Source organism: Salmo trutta, chromosome 7 (assembly GCF_901001165.1).
Source record: "Salmo trutta chromosome 7, fSalTru1.1, whole genome shotgun sequence".
Classification (NCBI taxonomy): Eukaryota; Metazoa; Chordata; class Actinopteri; order Salmoniformes; family Salmonidae; genus Salmo; species Salmo trutta.
Window position 1 is genome coordinate 56,322,729 of NC_042963.1, and position 20,216 is coordinate 56,342,944.

The 20,216-nt window shown below is 46.8% G+C and overlaps 1 protein-coding gene and 1 pseudogene across 1 annotated transcript in view; both read left to right on the plus strand.

The window, feature by feature from the left end:
* Window positions 1-15,960, plus strand: part of LOC115196647 (cingulin-like protein 1) — a 40,557-nt gene extending 24,597 nt beyond the window's left edge. Inside the window, exons 10-20 of the mRNA XM_029757492.1 lie at window positions 1,641-1,739; window positions 1,910-2,014; window positions 2,185-2,337; window positions 3,715-3,885; window positions 4,450-4,602; window positions 8,633-8,722; window positions 10,527-10,610; window positions 10,740-10,864; window positions 11,871-11,979; window positions 14,242-14,405; window positions 14,527-15,960. Coding sequence (XP_029613352.1) covers window positions 1,641-1,739; window positions 1,910-2,014; window positions 2,185-2,337; window positions 3,715-3,885; window positions 4,450-4,602; window positions 8,633-8,722; window positions 10,527-10,610; window positions 10,740-10,864; window positions 11,871-11,979; window positions 14,242-14,405; window positions 14,527-14,608 — 1,335 coding nt within the window. The 3' untranslated portion in view covers window positions 14,609-15,960. The remainder of the gene's footprint in view (window positions 1-1,640; window positions 1,740-1,909; window positions 2,015-2,184; window positions 2,338-3,714; window positions 3,886-4,449; window positions 4,603-8,632; window positions 8,723-10,526; window positions 10,611-10,739; window positions 10,865-11,870; window positions 11,980-14,241; window positions 14,406-14,526) is intronic.
* Window positions 15,961-17,086: 1,126 nt separating this feature from the next.
* Window positions 17,087-17,266, plus strand: LOC115197808 (uncharacterized; annotated as a pseudogene).
* Window positions 17,267-20,216: the final 2,950 nt, after the last annotated feature.

Here is a 20,216-nt window from a genome sequence, read left to right on the forward strand (position 1 = left end):
GTCTAGCAATCCAAAGGTTGCATGTTTGAATCTCATCACGGACAACTTTGAACGACTTACTACTTAGCATGTTAGCTAACACCAACCATAACCTTAACCCTATAACTTAGCATGTTAGCTAACACCAACCATAACCGTAACCCTATAACTTAGCATGTTAGCTAACACCAACCATAACCGTAACCCTATAACTTAGCATGTTAGCTAACACCAACCATAACCTTAGCTAACATGCTAAGTTATAGGGTTAAGGTTATGGTTGGTTTTAGCTAACATGCTAAGTTACAGGGTTAACACCAACCATAACCTTAACCCTGTAACTTAGCATGTTAGCTAACACCAACCATAACTGTAACCCTATAACTTAGCATGTTAGCTAACACCAACCATAACCGTAACCCTATAACTTAGCATGTTAGCTAACACCAACCATAACTGTAACCCTATAACGTAGCATGTTAGCTAACACCAACCATAACCGTAACCCTATAACTTAGCATGTTAGCAAACACCAACCATAACCTTAACCCTATAACCTAACTTAACCCTTTAACAACTCCTAACCCTAACCTTAAACTCTACACTGTAAAAAATATATATATAATTCAACTAATTGTTATTTTAAGTAACTAGTTTCACAGCCTTTTTTTTAGTTTACTCAATGTTTTGGTCAAAGTGTTTCCAGAACTTAAAGTTTTTAGTTGGCCCAAACTTGAGAACTTAGGCTAGGGCCACCCACACTTTCAAATAGAGATTTTAATACAAAGTTTTCAACTCACATTGACATTGTGCATGTTCATAGTAATTATTATTCAACGTGTCCTCACCTGGGATTTGAACTCACAACCTCTTGGTTGATAGTATTACTATCTTAGTGCAACGCCACCATGCCTGAGTCAATGACTGATTTCACCTGTATTCCTACACTTTACACTTCAAAGTAAATCTCAGACTTGTCAAAGGACACTCCAAAAAAAAAAAATATATTTATTAAAGTGATTAAGGAGTAACATTAAAACAGAAAACCCTGAAATAAGTCAATAAGTAAATCAAACCAATGACGAGAGAATAGTCAGATTACTTGATAATTGACAAAGACTTGGTGGCATTGGAGGAAGATCAGAATACTGTGAACCAAGAGGTTGTTAGTTCAAATCCCAGATGAGGACTGCGTCATCAAACATCCACAATGTTGTTGTGTGTGAAATATGTAAGTTGAAAACATTGTATGTTAACAGCACTGTGTGTCCCCCTAACCTTGATTTCCTCAAGCTTGGGCCCACTAAAAGTTGAGTGAAGTAAAAATGTTAAGTTCAGGTAACACTTTGACTGAAAAGTTGAGTAAACAAAAAAATGGCCGTGGAACCAGTTACTAAATATATATATATTTTTTTACTGTGTAACCTAACGTAGCATATAATACTAAAGCAGTAAAATGTAATATATCATACTAAACGACCAAGACATAGGATACTAAACGTTCTATATTGTGCAACCGCTATTACACTGGTAGCTTAACGTAAAGTAACATGTCATACTAAATGGTGGGGCCCCGACTTCAGTAAATATAATACGTTTTGCTCTGAGACCAGGTTGTCCTGAAGCTAACATAATTGTGTCCCATCTCTACACTAACCCAGGTAGAGGAGCTGGAGAGCAAGGTGGACCAGCTCAACCTCGTCATCAAGGAGTCCAAAACTCTACAGAGACAGCTGGTGAAATGCGTAGAGCAACTCAAGGTGAGGTAGAGGGAGGGAGGGAGGAAGGAAGGAAGGAAGGAAGGAAGGGAGCACCTGGAGGGAAATATAGACTCTAAGTGAAGTAGAACTTCAAAATGCATCATAAACTGAGTTTTTAAATGGAATGTATCTCCTACAGTAATAAATGAATGATAAATGTGTTTCCACAGCGAGATAAGCAGCAGGTGGAGGAAACGCTAGCGGAGGTCAGGGAGAAGGAAGAGGAGATCAGCCAGGCAAACAAAGACCAACTAATAAAGCTGGAGAATGTACAGGTCAGCAAAAATGATGCTTCAAATAGGTTTGTTGTAATGTAGGTAAACAACTCTTCAAAACATATATTTCCAACTTGGACAACCTGTAGTTGTAGGAGTTGTAATTCTTCTCCGCAGTTTCGCCACACACTAACACAGTCCTTTTTGTCTGTGGTGCTTCCCTCTCACAGAGCGAGTTGACCCAACTGAACCACCATCACAGGGAGGTGAAGGAGAGGCTGAAGGAGGAGAGGAGAAGAACAGAAGAGCTGAGGAGGATGAAGAGCGATCTGGAGGAGGAGAGGAGACTGCAGAACAGCACTGTGGAGAAACTGCAGAGGGAGGTGAGAGAGGGGGAGGGATGGGTAGAGGAGAGGAGGGGAGAGAGAGAGAGAGGGAGAGGGAGGGATGGGTAGAGGAGGGAGGTGAGGAGGAGAGGAGACTGCAGAACAGCACTGGAGAAACTGCAGAGGGAGGTGAGAGGAGGGGAGAGAGAGAGAGGGAGGGATGGGTAGAGGAGGGAGGTGAGGAGGAGAGGAGACTGCAGAACAGCACTGGAGAAACTGCAGAGGGAGGTGAGAGGAGGGGAGAGAGAGAGAGAGAGGGAGGGATGGGTAGAGGAGGGAGGCGAGAGGAGGGGGGAGAGAGATGGGTAGAGGAGGGAGGTGATCTGGAGGAGGAGAGGAGGCTGCAGAACAGCACTGTGGAGAAACTACAGGAGGTGAGAGGAGGAGTGGATGGGGGGAGGGGAAAGGGAGTGAGGTGAACTGTAGGTCATATGCCACTGAGAAGAACATTGTGTTTCTATGAAGAAGACCAGTATCATTTGAATATTTATTTTCTTGTCTGCTGCTTGCTGGGTTTAGAAGTTATGATACTCATGAATTACACTAGAGTTCTCATCAGTGCAAATGATAGGCGTTGCATGAAAAACATCATCTATCATGTGGAGGGGAATGTTCAATGAACACCATTCAGTCTGTCTGACTCCTTCCCCTCTCTCTCTCCCCCTCTCTCTCTCCCCCTCTCTCTCTCTCCCCCTCCTCTCTCCCCACCACTCTCCCCCCTCCTCTCCCCTCTCCCTCCTCTCTCCCCCCCTCCCCTCTCCCCCTCCTCTCTCTCCCCCTCCCCTCCTCCCTCCTCTCTCTCCCCCTCCCCTCCTCCCTCCTCTCTCTCCCCCTCCCCCTCCTCCCTCCTCTCTCTCCCCCTCCTCCCTCCTCTCTCTCCCCCTCCTCCCTCCTCTCTCTCCCCCTCCCCCTCCTCTCTCTCCCCCCCTCCTCTCTCTCCCCCCTCCTCTCTCTCCCCCTCCCCCCTCCTCTCTCTCCCCCTCCCCCCTCCTCTCTCTCCCCCTCCCCCCTCCTCTCTCTCTCCCCCTCCTCTCTCTCCCCCTCCCCCCTCCTCTCTCTCCCCCCACCTCTCTCCTCTCTCCCCCCACCTCTCTCCTCCTTCCCCTCCTCTCTCTCCCCCCCTCCTCTCTCTCTGCGCCCTCCTCTCTCTCCCCCTCGTCTCCCCCCCACCTCTCTCCTCTCTCCCCCCACCTCTCTCCTCCTTCCCCCACCTCTCTCCTCCTTCCCTCTCCTCTCTCCCCCCACCACTCCCCCCCTCCCCCACCTCTCTCCCCCTCCCCCACCTCTCTCCTCCTTCCCCCTCCTCTCTCCCCCCCCCTCCTCTCTCTCCCCCTCGTCTCCCCCCCCTCCTCTCTCTCCCCTCTCCCCCTCCAGATAAGTGCTAAGGTGGAGGAGTGTGAGGCGTCCACTGAGAAGCTCCAGCTGCAGGTTGATGAAGTCAGAAAGAAGAGCCACACAGAGCTGACTGAGCTCCAACAACAGCTGCAGGAAAAGGGACTGGACCTGGAGAAATCACAACAGAATACCAGAAAACTGCAGGAAGAGGTGAGTTACCAGTGGAGGGATCATAGTCTGTCTGATGATACTCTCTCTGTTTCTTTCTTTCATTCTCTCTTTCTTTCTCTGCCCCTCTCTCTTTCTTTCTTTCTTTCTTTCTCTGCCCCTCTCTCTCCTCTCTCTCTCTCTCTCTCTCTCTCTCTTTCGTTATATCTCTCTCTCGCTCATTATATCTCTCTCTCTCTCGTGCTTCAGAGAGAAGGAGCTAAGCAGTGAATCTAGAGTTGATAGGTTTATCAGGAGAGGAGATAGTAATGTAAAATGCAGCTGTAAATACATTGAGATAAAGGCTATTGAGATCCACAACCAGTTATATCATGTTTAATATGTTACGTGTGCATTAGCTTAGCATATAGCATTCCCTACCTGAACTTGGCTCTGTCTGGGCGTGAACCAGGCTCCTCTACCTCGCCAACACACTCGACCGCCCGCTTGCAAATGTACGAGCCGATTGAGCTACAGAAAATGAGTCTTATTTGATAGCTTCGTTGGCGACCTTTCAAGCTAGCCGTGGAGTTCTTAACTCCGTTGTGTGTGTGTGTGTGTGTTCAGCTGCTTCCCCTGGAGCAGAGTCTGGAGCGGGGTCGTAGAGAGTGGGAGGAGGCCCAGCAGAGAGGCAGGCAGCTGGAGAGGAAGGTGGAGGAGCTGGAGGAGAGGAACGCACATGCCCAGGAGGACCACGCCCGACAGGTCAAACTCATTGAGGTACACACAACCTGACAAACTATAAAAACGTACATTACACGCATCTGAGATGCATTTCAAAATGTTGAATGCGATATGGATCTCTTGCGATATGGATCTCTTGCGATATGGATCTCTTGCGATATGTATATTTTACGATATGGATCTCTTGCGATATGGATCTTTTACGATATGGATCTCTTGCGATATGGATCTCTTGCGATATGGATCTCTTGCGATATGGATCTTTTATGATATGGATCTCTTGCGATATGGATCTCTTGCGATATGGATCTCTTGCGATATGGATCTCTTGCGATATGGATCTCTTGCGATATGGATCTTGCACATGTCAATATTGCGATTTTTGATATGAAACCACTTTAACTTCTATGGGCCACGTGGGACGCTAGCGTCCCACCCACGGTTCACACTATTCAACAGCCAGTGAAAAATCAGAGCGCCAAATTCGAAAAACAACAAAATGTAATAATTCTAATTTCTCAAACATACAACTATTTTACACCATTTTATAGATAAACATCTCCTGAATCCAACCACGTCGTCCAATTTCAAAAAGGCTTTACGGCGAAAGCATAAAGTTAGATTATGTTAGGACAGTACATAGACAAAACATTACACACAGCCATTTTCAATGCAAGGACAAGCGTCACCAAAAGCAGAAAACCAGCTAAAATTATGCACTAACCTTTGACAATCTTCATCAGATGACACTCCTAGGACATTATGTTAGACAATACATGCATTTTTTGTTCTATCAAGTTCATATTTATATCCAAAAACAGCATTTTACATTGGCGCGTGATGTTCAGAAAATATTTTTCCTCCGAAACTGCCGGTGAATCAGCACAACAAATTACAAAATTACTCATTATAAACGTTGATAAAATATTAAACTGTTATTCAAAGAATTATAGATTAACTTCTCCTGAATGCAATCGCGTTGACAGATTTCAAAATAACTTTACTGGGAAATCACACTTTGCTATAATCTGAGTACTGTGCTCAGAAAAAACAGCAGGCAATTATAGACACCGGCCATCTTGGAGTCATCTAAACGCATAAATATCATAAGAAATATTCACTTACCTTTAATAATCTTCATCAGAAGGCACTTCCAGGTCCACAATAAATGTTGTTTTGTTTGATAAAGTTCATAATTTATGTCCAAATAACTGCGCGTTCAGTAGACTACTCAAAATGTAGGGCGCGCGAGGAAACCTTCACGACGAAAAGTTTAAAAAAAGTACTATTTACGTTCGTTCAAACATGTCAAACGTTGTATAGCATCAATCTTTAGGGCCATTTTAAGTTCAAACTTCAATAATATTCCAACCGGACCCATGCATTGTCTTGAAAAACGTTTTGGAACGCAGGTCCCTTCTAACGTGAACACGCCCTATGAACTGAAGTGCTTTTCTGGTCACCTGCTTACCAGCGTTCTCCTTCGGTCTGTGTTTACCGCAAAAGGCTCAAACAACTTTCTAAGACTGTTGACATCTAGTGGAAGCCTTAGGAAGTGCTATTTGAGTCCTAACTCACTGTGTGTCAGAAAGGCAAGGACTTGAGAAAACTTCAGGAACCAGAATTTCATTTCCTGGTTGGATTTCTCTCAGTTTTTTGCCTGCCATATGAGTATGAGTTCTGTTATACTCACAGACATCATTCAAAGAGTTTTGGAAACTTTAGAGTGTTTTCTATCCAAATCTACTAATCATTTGCAAATATTTGACTCAGGGCCCGAGTATTAGGCCATTTACTCTGGGCACGCTTTTCATCCAAAAGTAAAAATACTGCCCCCTATACCTTAAAAGGTTAATTGTTTAGCTCTGGTGTGGAGGAGTGGCACACAGTCTGACAGGTCAAAGTCCTTGGAGGTACTATTACTGTGGGCCATATGTCCTATTCACACTACTGAGCCGAGACAAGCTGACCTGTGCAGACCTTTTACACATCCATCATAGTAGCGGGAACCGGGCTGGGAAGGATCGTGTGAAAAGAAACTATCACGACAGTGTGAGGTTTTTTACTGTGTTGTACCACAACCAGCCATCTGGTTTTTAAAAGCCATCCTGAGGGCATTCTCCCCCCCGTACTGCAAGACAAAATACACTGTTGGTTTGGATGTTTCCCACTCTCTGACTCGTTGACATGTTTACCTCTTCAAATCCCTCTATTTCCACCTCCATGTCCTTGTAGAGATGAGAGGGGAGTGGAAAGTCCCTCTATTTCCACCTGCATGTCCTTGTAGAGATGAGAGGGGAGTGGAAAAGCGCGGCAGTTGCTGATTACCACGGAGACTTACCGATAACTGCTGTTTGTGTCGCTGATGGCAAAACATGTTGTTTTGCCCTCCACTCTAACCACGAGGCTACCTGCCGCCCCTCCACTCTAACCACTAGGCTACCTACAGCCCCTCCACTCTAACCACTAGGCTACCTGCCGCCCCTCCACTCTAACCACTAGGCTACCTGCCGCCCCTCCACTCTAACCACTAGGCTACCTGCCGCCCCTCCACTCTAACCACTAGGCTACCTGCCGCCCCTCCACTCTAACCACTAGGCTACCTGCCGCCCCTCCACTCTAACCACTAGGCTACCTGCCGCCCCTCCACTTTAACCACTAGGCTACCTGCCGCCCCTCCACTCTAACCACTAGGCTGTCTGCCGCCCCTCCACTCTAACCACTAGGCTGTCTGCCGCCCCTCCACTCTAACCACTAGCCTGTCTGCCGCCCCTCCACTCTAACCACTAGGCTACCTGCCGCCCCTCCACTTTAACCACTAGGCTACCTGCCTCCCCTCCACTCTAACCTCTAGGCTACCTGCCGCCCCTCCACTCTAACCACTAGGCTACCTGCCACCCTCCACTTTAACCACTAGGCTACCTGCCGCCCTCCACTCTAACCACTAGGCTGTCTGCCGCCCCTCCACTCTAACCACTAGGCTGTCTGCCACCCCTCCACTTTAACCACTAGGCTACCTGCCGCCCCTCCACTCTAACCACTAGGCTACCTGCCGCCCCTCCACTCTAACCACTAGGCTACCTGCCGCCCCTCCACTCTAACCACTAGGCTACCTGCCGCCCCTCCACTCTAACCACTAGGCTACCTGCCGCCCCTCCACTCTAACCACTAGGCTACCCTGCCGCCCCTCCTCTCTAACCACTAGGCTACCTGCCGCCCCTCCACTCTAACCACTAGGCTACCTGCCGCCCCTCCACTCTAACCACTAGGCTACCTGCCTCCCTTCCACTCTAACCACTAGGCTACCTGCCGCCCCTCCACTCTAACCACTAGGCTGTCTGCCACCCCTCCACTTTAACCACTAGGCTACCTGCCGCCCCTCCACTCTAACCACTAGGCTACCTGCCGCCCCTCCACTCTAACCACTAGGCTACCTGCCGCCCCTCCACTCTAACCACTAGGCTACCTGCCGCCCCTCCACTCTAACCACTAGGCTACCTGCCGCCCCTCCACTCTAACCACTAGGCTACCCTGCCACCCCTCCTCTCTAACCACTAGGCTACCTGCCGCCCCTCCACTCTAACCACTAGGCTACCTGCCGCCCCTCCACTCTAACCACTAGGCTACCTGCCTCCCTTCCACTCTAACCACTAGGCTACCTGCCGCCCCTCCACTCTAACCACTAGGCTACCTGCCATCCCTCCACTCTAACCACTAGGCTACCTGCCGCCCCTCCACTCTAACCACTAGGCTACCTGCCACCCTCCACTTTAACCACTAGGCTACCTGCCGCCCTCCACTCTAACCACTAGGCTGTCTGCCGCCCCTCCACTCTAACCACTAGGCTACCTGCCGCCCCTCCACTCTAACCACTAGGCTGTCTGCCACCCCTCCACTCTAACCACTAGGCTACCTGCCGCCCCTCCACTCTAACCACTAGGCTACCTGCCTCCCCTCCACTCTAACCACTAGGCTACCTGCCGCCCCTCCACTCTAACCACTAGGCTACCCTGCTCCTCATATTTCACATAACCCCAGGTTATATGTCCTGTGTTTCCTATTTCAGGGTCAGATGGGCCAGCTGGAGCTGGATCTGCAGGATGAGAGGAACAGTACAGATCTCCTTATGAACAGAGTGGATCAAGGGAAACAACAGGCCAGTACTCAGAAACACACACACACACACACACACACACACACACACACACACACACACACACACACACACACACACACACAGACACTCAGAAACACACACAGACAGACAGACAGACAGACAGACAGACAGACAGACAGACAGACAGACAGACAGACAGACAGACACTCAGACAGACACTCAGACAGACACTCAGACAGACAGACAGACACTCAGACAGACAGACAGACACTCAGACAGACACTCAGACAGACAGACACTCAGACAGACACTCAGACAGACAGACACTCAGACAGACACTCAGACAGACAGACAGACACTCAGAAACACAGACAGACAGACAGACACTCAGAAACACAGACAGACAGACAGACAGTCAGAAACACAGACAGACAGACAGACAGACAGACAGACAGACAGACAGACAGACAGACAGACAGACACACAGAAACACAGACAGACAGACAGTCAGAAACACACACAGACAGACAGACAGACAGACAGACAGACAGACAGACAGACAGACACTCAGACAGACAGACAGACAGACAGACAGACAGACAGACAGACAGACATCCCTACAGACAGACAGACAGACAGACATCCCTACAGACAGACAGACAGAGAGACAGACAGACAGACAGACAGACAGACAGACATCCCTACAGACAGACAGACAGACAGACAGACAGACAGACAGACAGACAGACAGACAGACAGACAGACAGGCTAACGGCAGACATGAACACATTATTGTTTTTATTTAGGTCGGAGTTCTCAGATTTCTTCCTCTTCCAACATTGAAAAGTTGCTGAAGTAAGGGAAAGGTTAGACTGAGATCCTTTGTTTCCAGTATACAATCCTTCTGACAGCAACTGCCTCCCAACACACTTGTTTATGTTTGAGAAACGCCGATGCAGCTATAAATGCTGTGTGTGTGTGTGTGTGTGTGTGTGTATATGGGTGTGTATGCTGGTAAAGTAGGCCAGACTAATTAAAACACTAAATGAATCTGTTTTGGTTTCCCTGAAAATATAAAAAGACAAAATTACCCATTACCACCACTCCCTTTACTGTCCCTTTACTGTCCCTTTACACTCCCTTTACTGTCCCTTTACTGTCCCTTTACACTCCCTTTACTGTCCCTTTACTGTCCCTTTACACTCCCTTTACTGTCCCTTTACTGTCCCTTTACACTCCCTTTACTGTCCCTTTACTGTCCCTTTACTGTCCCTTTACTGTCCCTTTACTGTCTCCCTCCCAGCCGGGGCCTCTGACTAACTGTCAGGAGAGTCCTCTCGGCCGGGGCCTCTGGCTAACTGTCAGTAGAGTCCTCCTCTCGGTCGGGGCCTCTGACTAACTGTCAGTAGAGTCCTCATCTCGGCCGGGGCCTCTGACTAACTGTCAGTAGAGTCCTCCTCTCGGCCGGGGCCTCTGGCTAACTGTCAGTAGAGTCCTCCTCTCGGCCGGGGCCTCTGGCTAACTGTCAGTAGAGTCCTCCTCTCAGCCGGGGCCTCTGACTAACTGTCAGGAGAGTCCTCTCAGCCGGGGCCTCTGGCTAACTGTCAGTAGAGTCCTCCTCTCAGCCGGGGCCTCTGACTAACTGTCAGTAGAGTCCTCCTCTCGGCCGGGGCCTCTGGCTAACTGTCAGTAGAGAATAGTCTTTGGGATCCTGCTCACGTGCTGTCAGATCTAGGATGAAATGCGAAACAGACAGAGCAGACATCATTTCCATAATAGTTTCATAATGTATTCTGCGGTGTGTAGTAAAGGCCTATTCATGTCTCTTTCTCTCTGCTGACAGATGGAGCAGATAAGAGGTGAGCTGCTGCAGGAGAGAGCAGTCAGACAGGACCTGGAGTGTGACAAAATCACTCTGGAGAGACAGGTATACTTCTAACCCCTGTGACATCACCAATCTCTCTACAGTCGATGGTTGAACCTGCGATAGATGATCCAATGCTTCCTGACCCTCTTATACAACATGTCCTGCTCACCCTGTATTGTTCTCTTCCAGAATAAGGACCTGAAGAGCAGGGTGTCTCATCTAGAGGGCTCCCAGAGGTCCAACCAGGATGTTGTGGTCTCCAGACTGGAGGGAAGAATCCAGGAGCTGGAGGGGAGGCTGGAGGGAGAGGAGAGGTGAGATGGAGGGGAGGGGAGAGGAGACGAGATGTGGGGGGGAGAGGAGAGATGGAGAGGTGATGAGAGGTGGAGGGGAGAGGTGATGAGAGGTGGGGGGGAGAGGGCATGAGAGGTGAGGTGGAGAGGAGAGGTGAGATGGAGGGGAGAGGGGAGAGGGCATGAGAGGTGGAGGGGAGAGGGCAGGAGAGGTGAGGTGGAAGGGAGGCTGGAGGGAGAGGAGAGGTGGAGAGGTGATGGGAGAGGGCATGAGAGGTGAGGTGGAGGGGAGAGGCGATGAGATGTGGGGTGTAGAGGAGAGATGGAGGAGAAAGAAGATGAGAGGTAGGGGGAGAGCTGAGGCTGCAGGGAGAGGAGAGGTGGAGGGGAGAGCTGAGGAGAGCTGAGGAGAGGTGGAGGGGAGAGCTGAGGAGAGGTGGAGGGGAGAGCTGAGGGGAGAGCTGAGGAGAGGTGGAGGGGAGAGCTGAGGAGAGGTGAAGGGGAGAGCTGAGGAGAGGTGGAGGGGAGAGCTGAGGAGAGGTGAAGGGGAGAGCTGAGGAGAGGTGGAGGGGAGAGCTGAGGAGAGGTGAAGGGGAGAGCTGAGGAGAGGTGGAGGGGAGAGCTGAGGAGAGGTGAGCTGAGGAGAGGTGAAGGGGAGAGCTGAGGAGAGGTGGAGGGGAGAGCTGAGGAGAGGTGGAGGGGAGAGCTGAGGAGAGGTGGAGGGGAGAGCTGAGGAGAGGTGGAGGGGAGAGCTGAGGAGAGGTGGAGGGGAGAGCTGAGGAGAGGTGGAGGGGAGAGCTGAGGAGAGGTGGAGGGGAGAGCTGAGGAGAGGTGGAGGGGAGAGCTGAGGAGAGGTGGAGGGGAGAGCTGAGGAGAGGTGAAGGGGAGAGCTGAGGAGAGGTGAGGGGAGAGCTAGGAGGTGGAGGGGAGAGCTGAGGAGAGGTGAAGGGGAGAGCTGAGGAGAGGTGGAGGGGAGAGCTGAGGGCTATCATCATGTGTCTGAAAGGGTTTTATATTTTCTTCTCAGAGACAACATCAACCTGCAACAAGCCAACAGGAAACTAGAGAGAAAAGTGAAGGAGATGACGATTCAAGTGGACGATGAGCACATGTCTATGCAGAACCAGAAAGACCAGGTAAAGTGGACAATGAGCACATATCTATGCAGAACCAGAAACACAAGTGTTACGTTCCCGAGCAAGAGAACTAAACATGTCGCTCAAACAGAAGGAGGAACTTACAGAGTCACTGACCAACAACCAAAACTAAACAGGTGGGGTTTTAGGAGGGGCTCTGAAAGACACTCATGGGGGGGTGTCCACTGAAAGTTGACTAGCAACAACAACTGTAACCTAAATGACACCCACAATGAGACCCCACTAAATTAGCCCTTGAAGAGGCAAACAAAATGAAAAACCCACACCAAACTTAAAGACAGGAAGTAAACCAAAAGGTTGAGCTAAACACACAGGAATGTTTTTCTAGAACTCAAATAGGGCGAGACAACTAAAAGGTGTTGACCCCTCACATCTCAAAACAACTGGAACACTTGGCCAGCCGCTCTTATTTAGCACCTGGGCCATGGGCCAGCCGCTCTTATTTAGCACCTGGGCCAGACGCTCTTATTTAGCACCTGGGCCAGCCATTCTTGTTTAGCACCTGGGCCAGCCATTCTTGTTTAGCACCTGGGCCAGCCATTCTTATTTAGCACCTGGGCCAGCCACTCTTGTTTAGCACCTGGGCCAGCCATTCTTGTTTAGCACCTGGGCCAGCCGCTCTTGTTTAGCACCTGGGCCAGCCACTCTTGTTTAGCACCTGGGCCAGCCATTCTTGTTTAGCACCTGGGCCAGCCATTCTTGTTTAGCACCTGGGCCAGCCATTCTTGTTTAGCACCTGGGCCAGCCACTCTTGTTTAGCACCTAGGCCAGCCACTCTTATTTAGCACCTGGGCCAGCCACTCTTATTTAGCACCTGGGCCAGCCATTCTTGTTTAGCACCTGGGCCAGCCATTCTTGTTTAGCACCTGGGCCAGCCATTCTTGTTTAGCACCTGGGCCAGCCATTCTTGTTTAGCACCTGGGCCAGCCACTCTTGTTTAGCACCTAGGCCAGCCACTCTTATTTAGCACCTGGGCCAGCCATTCTTATTTAGCACCTGGGCCAGCCAGTCTTATTTAGCACCTGGGCCAGCCAGTCTTATTTAGCACCTGGGCCAGCACACCTTCTGACTAATGAGGTGGCACCATTCGGTGCGCCCAACGCACTAACGTGCCAGTGTCCAACCTCCTAAATGGAAAAACCAAAGCCTGTAACACCAGGTGAAGCATAACAATCTACAGTTCATTAAAATTAGTTACTTTAACACTTTATTTGAAGTGTACGTTATAACAGTGTCCATAAACGTGACATTACAAAATGCTTCAAGATGTCATGGACATCTCTGAACGTCAAGTGGCAATATCAGATAGAGTGTTGCCATAGTTACAGGAAGACACAGGCGAATCAAAGTACTTCGTATCCATTGAGGACTTTTCATTGGCCAATTCACGGAGATCCCACCTAATGTGCACCACTTATAGCTGACCCAGAAGCTGAAGACAGACAAGTACTAAATCGCTAGCTAGTTAGCGGTGCGCGCTAATAGCGTTCAATCAGTTTGAGACCTTGAAGTAGTTGTTTCCCTCGCTCGGCCAGGAAGGACCGCGGATTTAGTGGAGCGGTGGGTAATGACGCTTCATGGGTGACAGTTGTCGGTGTGTTCAGAGAGGTCTCTGGTTCGAAGGCCAAGTTGAGGGGATGTAACGGCCGTCGTTCAAATGAGACCAAGGTGCAGCGGAGGATGTGTTCATCTTACAAGATTTTAATAACCGAATGAACACTATACAAAAAGAACCAAAAAACGACCAGCAACAGTTCTGTCAGGAACAAACTAAACAGAAAACATTCACCCACAAACCCCAAAGGAAAAACAGGCTGCCTATGTATGACTCTCAATCAGCAACAACGATCTACACCTGTTCCTGATTGAGAGCCATACAGGCCGAAACAAAGAAAACCACCAACATAGAAAAAGAAACCTAGAATGCCCACCCATGTCACACCCTGGCCTAACCAAAAATAGAGAACAAAAAACCCTCTCTATGGCCAGGGCGTTACAGGGGAACGCTGTTAAACACATCAATACATTGTTAAAACTATGTGCTGTATAACCCCTCTCTCCCCTCCCCTCCTCTCCTCTCCCCTCCCCTCCTCTCCTCTCCTCTCCTCTCCTCTCCTCTCCTCTCCCCTCCCCTCTCATATCCTCTCCTGTCTTCTCCTCTATGCTCCTCTCCTCCCCTCCCCTCTCATATCCTCTCCTGTCTTCTCCTCTATGCTCCTCTCCTCCCCTCCCCTCTCGTAGCTGAACCAGAGGCTGAAGACAGCGAAGAGACAGATGGACGGGGCCGAAGAGGAGATAGAACGTCTGGAAAACTCTAAGAGGAAGTTACAAAGAGATCTGGATGAACAGATAGAGACCAACGATCAGATTCTCAGCCAGCTCAACGCCCTGCGCTCAGAGATGAGGTGAGTTAAATACAGCAGTGTGTTGTGTGTTGTATCTTTCATTTATATAACTCGTTTTTGTACCCTTTTTATTATTGTCGTTATATATAATGCTTCTACGGAAATGTGTTGTCCCCCCCAGGCGTAAGCAACAGAAGTCATCCCCCCTCCTGATAATCGAGAAGGATGATACTGTCTGTGAAGATGACGTCAACTCTGACTGAAAGATGCACTAACTTACTTACTTATAGTACTCCAGCGCATTCCCACTGGGATACGAGGAGCTCTTCATTCCCACTGGGATACAAGGAGCTCTTCATTCCCACTGGGATACGAGGAGCTCTTCATTCCCACTGGGATACGAGGAGCTCTTCATTCCCACTGGGATACAAGGAGTTCTTCATTCCCACTGGGATACGAGGAGCTCTTCATTCCCACTGGGATACGAGGAGCTCTTCATTCCCACTGGGATACGAGGAGCTCTTCATTCCCACTGGGATACGAGGAGCTCTTCATTCCCACTGGGATACGAGGAGCTCTTCATTCCCACTGGGATACGAGGAGCTCTTCATTCCCACTGGGATACGAGGAGCTCTTCATTCCCACTGGGATACGAGGAGCTCTTCATTCCCACTGGGATACGAGGAGCTCTTCATTCCCACTGGGATACGAGGAGCTCTTCATTCCCACTGGGATACGAGGAGTTCTTCATTCCCACTGGGATACGAGGAGTTCTTCATTCCCACTGGGATACGAGGAGCTCTTCATTCCCACTGGGATACGAGGAGCTCTTCATTCCCACTGGGATACGAGGAGCTCTTCATTCCCACTGGGATACCAGGAGCTCTTCATTCCCACTGGGATACGAGGAGCTCTTCATTCCCACTGGGATACGAGGAGCTCTTCATTCCCACTGGGATACGAGGAGCTCTTCATTCCCACTGGGATACGAGGAGCTCTTCATTCCCACTGGGATACGAGGAGCTCTTCATTCCCACTGGGATACGAGGAGTTCTTCATTCCCACTGGGATACGAGGAGCTCTTCATTCCCACTGGGATACGAGGAGCTCTTCATTCCCACTGGGATACGAGGAGTTCTTCATTCCCACTGGGATACAAGGAGTTCTTCATTCCCACTGGGATACAAGGTTGCAAAGAGCTCTTTCCACTTTTTTTCCTATCCTTGGTGACATGTGATGTTCTGACAGCCTGGGGAGAAGAATACAAGCAGTCAAGTCAAAAACAGATTTTGTGATTCTCACAAAGAGGCCGGTAAATCACTGTGAGGACTTGGGAATGAAACGCGTTACAGAAGTTTGTCATTAACAATATTTCCATGTACAACTCAAATGTGGGTTTGGTCCTGGTTCTATCTGTGGGTTTCATAACCCGTTGTATTAGACTGCCCTCCAGTGGTCATTGTAGAACTGCAGTTACAGGAGAAAACAATAAGCAATGTGTTTTCACTTTTCACCATCATAAAACACTCAATAACTAACTATATTGTGTGCTGCATCACTTTTACTTGCATAATGTATTTAACCTATGAATTAATAAAGGTTTATTCATAACTAACTTGTGTGAAATAAATGATGAAAAGCAGGCTGTATATCTGTAAGGTTCTAAGGGATCTCAGGATTTCTTATACAGTGTGTCGTCGTCGTCGTCCCCCCCCCCACACACACACACACAAAGCCTTCCCCAATTCACACCTTATGCAATCCCCCCTTAGAAGCATCTCATCCTCTACTCTAGTAATTTAGGAGGACAACTTTATAAAGGCCTCCTCACAATGGCCTTATCACGCATACAAGGCTCTATAGACAGATTTAAAAATACATGGCTCTATAGACAGATTTAAAAATACATGGCTCTATAGACAGATTTAAAGATACAAGGGCTATTTTTGCGTTGATGATGTATCTATTGAAGCCAAGCGGTTCAACATTCAAACGCGTTTTATTGACCACATAGTGCAGCTTGGACAGGAGGGGTTTAATAAATGCATTCTACAGAAGATAATGGTATAGGAAACCTACAAAACAATAGCAAGATCTCCCTCCCTCTGCACTTTAGAAAATGCTGTCATAATGCTGTGCTGATAAACATTTACAAAACATGTTTAACGTGGAACGACGGTCGGTGGAAGTCTGGCGCCACCAAGTGGACAATTATTTTAGTTCCCTTCTGGCAGCAGCGGTGCTTCCAGCGATATTTTATAAAATATAAAATGTTACGTTAGTTTTATTATCTGCAAATTATTTCTCCCACCCGTATTTGATAGATTATTATTCCAATTTATCTGTAAATCTGGTTTTAACTCAATAAGGATTTGTCTCGTTTCCGATTGGAGGACGCTGGATGACCACGTGATTTCGGATCCTACCAATGTGTTACTTTGTAACAGTGAAAAGTGTCTTTTCCCGACGTTGATCAAATCCCAATCTATGCAGCATGTTTTACCAGCATCATCTTTGATATCTGGTGTAAAGTTTACAGAGCTGATTTTGGTCTAACCGTTACCGGATTTGACGTGTCCGAGAACGGCACCTTCCTCCCGAAAGCATTGCGGTATCGCTTCTCGGCCTTTTGGCTAAGATCAAGTGTAGTAATGTAATGCTGGTTTTTATGCACTTTATGCCGTTTTTATGTGTAAAAATGAATTAAAAATGTGAGCTGTTTTAAAGGAAAATGCATCAATAAAACTTTTCCAAAAGAAAAGAAAAAATCTGTTCTTATCAGTTTAATATCTGATACGTCCCCTATCTGGGGACCATATATTAAATTGATTTTTGGAACAGGGAGATGGAATAGGGGCTTGCTCCGTCCACTCCACGCATCGACCTGGTATTGCAGTACCTCCAGGAACGGTGCACCCCCTGCCGTTGTGAATATAAACCAGATCAAGTTGACAGCATCGTTTATTCATGGTGACTCTGCACTTTGAGAGCAAGAGAGAATGTTTTGTTGCATTTCTTTCGAAAACGGCTCATCATAAAACTGTTTACAATGAAGGGTATATCCCTTTCCATCTCTGTTTGACTGGTATTATTCCCCACTTATCTATTTCAAATTGTATTCTTTTCCAAATGTCTTGTTTAATAAATTGAACCAATCCCGTCGGTGACCACTTGAGGGTGTCATTGAGCGCACCACACCTGGCCTCCCAAAGTTTTGTCTTGATAAGGGACACCAGAGTCACTAATTCTAATAAATGCACCTTTTCCACATTTTTTAGTTCAAATTTGGCTACCCCTTCATAATCAATGTTTTTTTTAAATCTCAAAAAATTGTTTGATCTTTTTCCAAACTAATTGGGCAAAAGAACATTCCCATAACACATGGGGAATTGTTTCAATTGCAAAACAATTGTCCCTGGGACAAAATTTATTTAGGGTCAAATTATGATCGTGTAATGTTGAACGGACCGGAAGACGTCTGTGTAAAACCAGCCAATTAAAATCTTTCAGTCTGTTATCTAAACCTTTTAACTGTGCCCGTAGCCAGGTGGAAGGCGATATTGGTAATCGGTCTCTAGGACGACAATTCTCTATCAATTTCGCGTATAGCAATCTGTGATTGACTACATTTTCTTTTACCTTGCAGATGGGGGTTTTCCTTGCCCATTCTACAATTTTCTTAAAATGTAATGGGATAATTTCAGCTTTTGGCTTACTATTATCCCACTCCACCATGAACCTTAACGGTACAGACAGCCAGAATTTCATTAAAATTTGACATTTGTGTACACAAGACGACAAAATACAACAAACGTTTGAGTAGAATAAAGCATCTAGCTTGAGAGGAAAATGAGGGAAATCCCTTCCACCAGCCTCTATAGGCTGGTACATCCGATCCCTACGGATGTACTCATATCCCCCCCAAAAGAAATTAAACAGTACCCGTATGAAAGTTTTTCTTAGAGACACCGGCATGGGAAACACATATGCAAGGTGAAGTAATGAAGGCAGAATGTCCGCCTTCAGCACTAACACCTTTCCACTAAATGATAGTCGCCTCACTTTCCACAGCCCCAATCTTTTATTAATCGATAATAGTTTTTCTTTCCAATTAAACATGTCATCTTTAATTTCATTTCCGAAAGATATCCCGAGCACTACCATTGGTCCTGTGCACACAGTCAAACCACATAACCGATCAGTTCTCCATTTCCACTGTCCCATATATTTTATCTCTGTTTTATTCTTATTTATCTTCGACCCAGAGGCAACAGAGAAATCATCAATGACTTTGATAGCCTCTTTCAAGCTCAGGTCGTCTTGTAAATATAAAATTGTGTCATCCGCATATTGCGATATTTTTAGAATATCCCCTCCAGGTAATTTTATGCCTTTGATGTTGTAATTTGTCCTAATTGCGCATGCGAACGGTTCAATATATAAAACATACAATAGAGCAGATAGAGGGTCCCCCTGTCTGACACCTCGTAATTGCTTGATAACATTTCCAATATTCCCATTAATATTTACCCTGCTACCCACATTACTATAAAGAATTTTTACCCATTTCACAAAATTATTTCCAAAACCAAATTTTTCCAGAACTCTAAATAAAAACTCATGGTTTACCATGTCAAAAGCTTTTTCCTGGTCCAAATTCACAGTAATAGCTTGCAAGTGCCTTTCCTCTAAATATGCTTGAACGTCTCTGTGCAATTGCAAGTTCCAGGTTATTTTTCTCCCCACCACACCACATGTTTGGTCTAAACCAACAACATATGCCATGGCAGAAGATAGGCGATTAGTTATTGCTTTGCTTAATAATTTATAGTCAACACACAACATTGTTAAAGGTCTCCAATTTGCTAGTGTCTTGGGGTCTCCCTTTTTGTAAAGTAGAGAGATTACCCCCTCACACATCGAACCTCCCATATGCTCCAAACCAAATATAACTCTAAACACTTCCAACAGATGACATCCAATTAAATCCCAAAAAACGATGTAAAACTCTTTAGAGAGCCCATCCACACCTGGTACTTTGTTATCTTTCATGCTCTTCAGTGCCATATAAATTTCATCTAATTGTAATTCCCCTTCTAATTGGTCTCTAATATCAAAAGGTATCTGCACATCTAAGCATTTTAAAAAAGTAGTCCCCTTCTCATAATTAATTGTTTGTTTTTGAAATAGCTGAGAAAAGTGGTGTGTAGCAACACCAAGCATGCCATCTCCATCCTCAACCATCTCCCCATCTTGGTCCAATAAAGCAGAAATAGTCCTCCTCTTTCCCTGTGATTTAATTTGTTTAAAAAAATATGCAGAGCACTTCTCATCATTTTCCCATTTATCTTGCTGACTTTTAAAAATGAAATCTTTAGCTTTCTTTTCAAAAAAGGCATGCTGCTTTTTTTTCAGGATACCCAATGTGTCTTTATCCAAACCACCATTATTCAAATTACTTTGGATGTGCAGATTTTCTATTTCCTTCTGTAACTTATAAAATTCTTTGTGGTTATTACGTACTTTATCTTTGCAAAAATTCTGAATAAAAATCTTGATTCTTAATTTTGTGCTCTCCCACCACTCTATGACAGAGGAATAAAAGGATTTCATCGTTACACATCCCTTGAAAAAAAACCTAAATCTTGTGTCAAAAGTTTTGTCATGTAAAATGTCATTATTAATTTTCCAATACCCTTTTCCAAATTCAATCGTTTTTAAATCTACAGTCACAGACAAGCAACTGTGGTCTGAATAAAATACCGGAGTGACGCGCGCAGAGGACACACCGAGTCCGCGCGGAACAAACACATAATCTATGCGGCTCCTCGCGCCCCTGCTGTTTCCCCAGGTGAAACCGGGATCATCCGC